The sequence below is a fragment of the Lepidochelys kempii genome, chromosome 5, assembly GCF_965140265.1.
Source record: "Lepidochelys kempii isolate rLepKem1 chromosome 5, rLepKem1.hap2, whole genome shotgun sequence".
NCBI lineage: Eukaryota > Metazoa > Chordata > Testudines > Cheloniidae > Lepidochelys > Lepidochelys kempii.
The window spans coordinates 113687691-113695326 of NC_133260.1; the positions used below are offsets into that span (position 1 = coordinate 113687691).

The following is a 7636-nucleotide window of genomic DNA, read 5'->3' on the forward strand; positions in this document are numbered from 1 at the left end:
GCAATAGTTTGGCCTCTTCCAGGACATCTACTCCACCAAACATCCACAACAAGAAGTTATCTGCTCGGGGAAAACAACCAAGGAAAAAGTAGCAGAGGAAAAAGAGGCAGAGATCAGGTGTGGTGCATGGTTTGTTATCGTGGAAAGATTAATTATCACTCCATAGCTCCTTTTTTCCTATGGAAGTACAGTGAACTTGCACACTGATTCATCCGTGTATCTAAGTATGTTCCCAGCTGGAAGCATGAACACCAGTAGGATGGGTCACATACTAGAAGTCACGTGCATAAATACTTTCTGGACTTGGGGTTTTAAGGCTGAACAATAATAGAGTGTTTGGTTGGATTTTTTTTTAACCAAATCATTACCACTCTGTTGCCATTTTGTATAAGAAAATAATTTATTTCAATTATTCTACGATAAAATATCATTAAGCGCAATAAATAATAGACTGATATAAATATCCTGTTACAAATATCATAAAATGATCTGAAACTATTTCCACAATGCACAAATAGAATAAATAGTAGCAACAGCTTTTAGAATTCCACTGCATCTCATTGTAAATCATGTCTAAAATGTTCATTGATTTCAGTTAGTCCTTCTAAACAGGTTGGTATTTTTAATTTCTAAACTTCTTTGTGACTTTGTCCTGTAGTTGAAAACTGCATAATTCCACTTGGATTCTCTTGCCAGCGCTGATGCTGAACTGCTTGTCTGCTAGAGGAAAGAACTGGTATCTCTTCACCTTCATCCTGGTGAGCTGAAGGTCCGTCCTTCCGTCCTGGTAAGAGAGTCCCGCTTTCCATCATTGCAACCAAACCTGTCTCCAGATGCCCAGCTGGCTGATGAGTCTATGTTGGAATCTCTGACTGGAACTCCCGCCTCAGGGAGCTTGTTTGGAAGCTGTTCCAGTTCATATGTGTTATGCTGTTATACTGTGGTTATACTGCATGTTACAGTTCAGAGGTGAGATTGGATCAGAGAAGAGATCTTAGAAATATAGATCAAACACACAATGTCAACAATGTTTAAGGTCCAACCCTTTCTTTTAAAATTCTTAATTGTCTTGTAACTTTTTTGCATCGATATCCTTCATTTTGCATTTTAAACCTGAGTAAATGAACAGAATATTATCACATGAAATGAAATTTGTGCAGTTGGAATTTCATGAGAGTGAATGTACGGCATAAGACATCAAGCATTATGGAGTGTTAGATGTCACTGTGGGAAGAATCTGCAGAGAGGAGGATTTCCACTGCATCCGTCTGTCTTCTCCTCAGTAGTTGCAGCATCCGGAGCTGAAATGAAATTGGAAACAGTTGAAACACAAAGGGAAAAAGTATAATTTTCACTGAATTGATCTCAAGAAATTAAATGACAATATCTTTTCCACACATAAGCTCGCAAGTCTTTTAGTATGTTCATATTTTTTTAGAAAGTCTCTAGGAAGCTTCTCAAACCTTGGAATACTAGAAATAGTTCTCATGAGGACAAATTAATTAATAGCCATGCTGATAATTGTAGAAACACACTATGTATGTCGAAGTCAGAGTGCTTTCGTCATCAGATAATGATACTTTCTTCCCTCGCATACCACAAAGTGCTGGTGAGGTGCCGAAGGATTCCACATATGTGTACTTTGTTGCATGGTCTGCCAATTCCCTACTGCACAACAGTACTGATATGTGAGAGATTATGAAGATGTGCAAAAATAAACAATAAACAAATAAACAATAGTAGAAACACCAAAAAGTAAATCCATGTCACTGAAAATCCGTTTCCAGGACAGGACAGGAAGAGCCTAAAGCTGCTGCCATGGAAATCAGTTGCGATTTGGCCACTGATCCTACAGAAGAAGGATCAGGCTCTATATAAGCAGAGTTATAAAATATCCATTATCTCTGTTCAGCTGTATAAATTACCTTAATGTGAATTCATTTACTCCAGGGAAAAGTTTTGTACTGTACCTTAGTTACTCAGCCTTCGAGTGAGTTTGTCAATCAGTACAAAACATCTGGGTATTTCCACGCGAATGATCTCCCAGGCACACAGGCTGTATTGCTTTTCTTTCAGGAAAGCATCTATCCCCTGAAAGTATTTTTTCACTCTCCGACTGGTGATCTGGAGGTCCTGACTTTCTGGGTTGGTTAAGCCTTTCTCTGTCTGTGCTCTCAAACATGCCTCCAGCCGCTGAATTTGCTGGTAAAGGCCATTTTGGAACCTGACTATGGAAGCCCCATCCCAAGCACTTTGGGTAAGGTTTTTGCTAAAGATGTTGAAGATCTCTTGGAGGATCTCTTGAATTGCCACCTTGGCATTCTCCTTCTGGGACACTGGGAGTTGGAGGACATCCTGGGTGGGTTTGAAAGCTGCCCTTTCATTTATGCATTGTGAGGGGAGATTTCCGCTCACTTTCTCCAGAAGCTCCAAGCTCTCTTTGTTCACTTTGTTCTGCTGGAAGTGAAGCATGGTACAGAGCTGAGATGAGATTTCAGTGGAGAAGAGCAGTATGAGGCAAATGTGCAGCAAACACCTGGTGGTCATGCCGATGTCTTCCACTTCTTTTCTTTGTGTGGAACCTTGAGCCTGGAGTTTGTTGAGGGTCCTATGTAGACTGCTGTGTCTTTCCTTCATGTCTCTGACTTTAAATAATTGGCGGCAGAATTTTTGTTTCATCATTTTCTGTTTTTTTTAAAAGGTTTTTCCCTCCTGGAGGCTTCAGAGTCTTTTTCTTTCTGTATAATTCACTGCTTTCTAGATTCTTTTACCACGCTTCCTCCATTTTGTATTGTTGTGAAAGTGACCAAACCCCTTTCACTTATGCTGGATCCACATACATACAGGCTTTTCATGATGCATTAATTTAAAGATCTAATATAATACGATCATCCACACTTCAGAAGTGGTAATGAGAAGACCGCCAATTCATCAAACCCTACACTTTTCTCATTCATCACTTCCTGCATTTGACAAACAAAACTAGTTTAGGTATATTTAAAGTTTTGAGGCCTGGAGGAAGTGGGAGGAAAGGGTTGGCCTCAGGGGAGCTGGAACAGTTTGTGTAGTGGGGCTGTTGAGAGCCATTGAACCAAACTGTAAACCGTGAATATGAAGGAAACCACTTCAAGCCAGGGGGTATGGCAGCACCTATGTTAGGCCTCCCAAAAATATTGGTAGCTTTCAACTTCAGTCATGCAACTTGAAAAGCACACTTAATATGTAGACACCAGCAAATATCGGTATCTTCCTTCTAGGAAAACACAGGAGATAGAGAGTGAGCTCTGAGAGAATGGAACCTTTTTTCATTTTTTGTTTACTTCCAGATCTGAGTGTATATACTGTAGCTGAGGAATCGATGCAGTTAGACGGTGTGAATATGTTGTCCTATTGGTCACTCTGAGTAGCTGACAGTGGTGAAAAATGGAGGGTAATTAGTAAAACAGGATGAGCAATTAGTTACACATACTGGAGAGGTACCCACATGGATGATTGTGATTTACAGTGCGGCCAGAAGGAGGTTATGAAGAGAAGTCCTGATTTGTATTTTTAACAGGCATGTCCCTGGGTTGTAGTCATTCAAAGAATTTTTTAAAAATCAAAATCAGTGTTCACCATTTTGGCTAGTTCCTTCTCTTAACTTTTTTGTTTTCCCCTTGGCGTGGGCAGGGAAATTCTTCAGCTTTCTTTTAGCCTCTTTGTTTCCTGTGGTCACATATCATTTTCTGGTTCTCTTCCCCTAGCACAGACTGTTGTGCTGGATTTTGCCATCGTGGCAGGAAAATGTTTTTTCATCCAAAAAGAAAACTATTTTCACTGAAATTAGAAAGGAAGAATCACCTGAATAAACCATGAAAACATTTCTGTGCATATTAATTTGGTTAGAGTCTCCCAAGGCTTCCTGCACTTTGATAAGAACTATCAGAGTCTTATATCAGCGACATGAAAGTTTCTGAATAGTGCAGAGAAAGCAGACTTACCAGAGCCCCCAGATTGCCATGCACTACGCTCCCCTTTCTCGAATTACTTTGCATGGGTGTTGGGGATGTTTATCCCAAACGAGGGTGAAGTCCAGAGAAGATGTTGAGGAGAGAGGGAAATAAGTACCGTAGTATGAATACTAGGGGAGGAGAAGGTAACAAAGTAATCACAGGATAATGCGGGGTGGGGGAGCCAAATCATCTTTTTCAGTAAATCTGTATGGTGACAGCAATTTAGGGGCACTGGAATACTTGTTGTTGTATGGCTGCTGAAAGCCATTGAAGAAAACTGAAAACCCTGTATATGATGGAGACCATGCATTCACTTGCTAATATTACTTGATGCTGCTCAACCCCAGCACCCCTACTTCCATCTTCCCTGCAGCAAGTAGGCAAAGAACCAGTCTATTATTTGAGAAAAGTTGGTTACAAAGGCCTCAGAGCCTGCTGCAGAGGATCTGTGCAGGGATAGAGCCCTCTGCTTATGCCTCTTCCCTGTGCCACATGGAACGGTGTGTGGGGTGAGATGAAGTGCCGTGGAATCAGAAGCTTTTGCTCCCAGTTCCCTCTTGGGGTGTTCTCCATACAGTTATGATCCACGTGTGGGGCCTGGAACGAGCAGACGCGCATTGAGCTGGGGCAGTGCTACTACAGGTCTGGTGGGTGCATCTCTCCATGTCACCTACAGAGAGTGTCTGAGGCAACTGCAGTCTGAAGGAAGCCCTGGTTTCCTGGCTGTAACGGAACCTCGCTGACAGGGACCGGAACGGGGCTCTGAGTGGTCCCAACAACTGATGCAGAAACTCAGTAGCTCTGTGTGAAAAGACCTAGTGTTCTGTGTAGAAGCCACAGGCTCATCTGCTTCTATGATGAAGGCTGGGGAGAAACCTGGGAGTATTCCCTCCTGCCTGCCAGCGGAAGGATAAAAGTGAGCTGAAGTGGGGATGTATTATTAGCATGTTCCTCCCTTTTTATCCCCCTGTGGTTGGCTTTCCCACAGGAAGGCCTGAAATCTTAGATGATACATGGCATCAAATGGCTTCTTCAGTAGATGAATGGATTGTTTTCCACATAGCACATCTTATAAACAATATGATGGGATGAATGTCAGGAGGTTCCCCACTGCACTCCATGAGCAACAAAGCAGTTAGAATCTGAAGAGTTTGTATGGCTCCCAGGTGCTATATGACGGCCATGTTCCATCAGAGGGGCGGGGGATACATTATGGGGGTGGTGACTTTTTCATGCAGTCTAATTTTGCTCTCATTATTCTCAGATGATTGTGTTGTGTCAATATAACCTTTGGCTCCAAGTACGTGAAGGAATGAATGAAGGGAGAAAGATTTGGGCAGGAAAGAACTTGGACAGCTGATGGCTACAGCTCTTGGAAAAAAACTGCACCATAAGAAAGGAGAGGCACTTGTTTTAAGTGTTAACTCCTTGTACATGCCTCTAAACCAGCAGGTCCCAAACTGAGTTTCCTGAATCAGTGGCAGTACGTGGAGTACTGGGTGATGGTCTTCAGAGAACTGGCAGATCCTACGTTCCTTTAAAGACCGCTAAACTTATATAAATGCGTTTCTAGTACTACCTTTCTTTGTAAGCATTTGGTGTACCTGCCACACAAATGTTAGCTGATCCTGAATGGGAGGGGAAAGGATCGATTTTTGTAAGATGAGGCCCACATAATGAAATGTTTGAGAACCCCTCAGCTAAAGAGAACAGAGGGCAAAAGCTTCTGCAATGCTGCCATCTGTTGACTGTGAAGAATTTAGTCTCGTATTAGAGACACCATAGTTTGGACTGTGTTACAAAAGGGATTTGAAATGGGACATACCTTCCTGGTTTTTTTCCCAAAGGCAGGCTTCCAATCAGTGTAAAAATTTACACACACTTTGTTTTTTCACTATTTGAACATGTAATGTAGTGGTTGTTTGACTTCTTTAAAAACTTTTCAATAAGAAATCTCCAGATTTAGAGTGTGGCTTAAATTAATGCTAGACAATGATGGGACTAACTAATAGCTCTTCAAAAATACTATCTACATACCTAAACTTGACAAAGAGATCCTTACATGATTTGTTCCAATGGATGGTTTTTGTTTTTGTTTTTGTTTTTTTGCTTTCAGGTAATTTTTCGTCATTCACAGCTCAACTGAAATTTTGATGGACTGTGCTTCTCCAGCTGGTGGTTGTTGGTGCAACATGCAGTCCCTAAGAACATATGCTTGTTTTGGGAGCACCCGGGGGAGAGCAAAGGGAAGCAGCAGCAGATGCTTACAAGCCTGATTCACAGGAGGGGTTGGGTATGTACAAGTTTGATGGTGTTTGTGAGCCAAGTGTACCCAAACCTGACTGGTAGAGGGGGAAAATTAAACCCACATAACCCTTCCTGATGGTGGTGGTGGGGGAGATACGGAGTCTGCGCACATGGAAACCTGACAGTTCACACACATCTCATTGGGGAGGAAGGGGACAAGCAACTTTGTACCACGACAGCCTGAAGTCTTCCCCTTAGAATGCCTGTGTCTCCATCATCCCTTTCATTTCATCACAATGAACTACTGCTCCAAATATCTGCAACTACAAATGTTGTGCGTGAAAATAATCTGGTAATGGGCAGAAACACAAAAGCTGCGGAGTTGAGGTTGTGGTGTGTGGTCTGTTGGAGTGGTCAAACTAATTACCCAAGCTATTTTTCTTATGGAGTCACTGCTGAATCAGGGTTTATGTTCACAATGTACTTGAGCATGTTGTCAAGTTTAACTGCTTATGTCAAAGGAAAGCTCGTGTACTTAAAGTTAGGCAAATGTTTACAAGTCCTTTGCTGAACTGGAGTCTTAAGGGAAAACAAGAGAAGATTTTTATTGAGTCTCTGTTTTTCTAAAAATCTAATAAGTACAAATCACTACTGCTGTAGGTTGCTATTTTGTAGAAATAAATATTTATTTATAAATATTATAAAACCTCTGAAAAAATAAATAAAAGCAATACATTAATATTGTAAATAAATATAAATGGATCAACATAAAGACACTTTTACAAATCCAGTAAAATGATCTGAAAATCTTTTCACAGTGCAGGAAAAGAACATATATTTGCACTCGTTTAAAATTTCAGAGTGCCTAATTATAAGTAACCTAGAAACCGGGATATTCTTCTTTCTTTGTTATCCTTGCCACAAAATACACCTCCAGAAGTTTCCCTTGCTTATGAGTCCATGTCAGGATCTTTCCATGCGACTGTCGTTCCAGGCAGCTTGTGAGGGTATTTTGCATGAGATGTAGGCAGAGGTGAATGTAAGGCGGTCTGGTCTGGTCCAATATAACGGCAAGAGCCTGTACACCATGCCATACCTGACCGGCTTCCTGAGGCTGGCCATTTAAAGGGTCTAGGGCTCCTGGCAGCAGCCAGAGCCCCTGGGTAGCGGAGGCAGCTCAGGCCATGATTTAAAGGGCTCTTTCAATCCCCACCGAAGCCCCTGGCCGCCGCCGCTACACCGGGGGCTCTGGCAGGGGGCTCGGACAGCGATTTCAAGATTTCAAGTGCAGTTGAAGTTTGGCAGTTTGCTTAATTCAAGATGGACTGATAGGAGTCTCGAAAGCTGCTGATTCGAGAATCAGTTTAGAGACGAAGGACGCCAGTGGAGGTGCAGTT

The 7636-nt window shown here is 41.9% G+C and overlaps 1 protein-coding gene across 1 annotated transcript; it reads right to left on the reverse strand.

Moving 5' to 3' along the window:
- Nucleotides 1-1971: 1971 nt before the first annotated feature.
- Nucleotides 1972-2547, reverse strand: LOC140912121 (interferon beta-like). Its single transcript, XM_073346284.1, has one exon. The coding sequence runs from the start codon at nucleotides 2545-2547 to the stop codon at nucleotides 1972-1974; it is 576 nt and encodes a 191-aa protein (XP_073202385.1).
- Between the last annotated feature and the right edge of the window lie 5089 nt (nucleotides 2548-7636).

Excerpts from the sequence above, each read along its gene's own strand:
- LOC140912121 (XM_073346284.1), bottom strand. The coding sequence starts at position 2,547 with ATGACCACCAGGTGTTTGCTGCACATTTGCCTCATACTGCTCTTCTCC.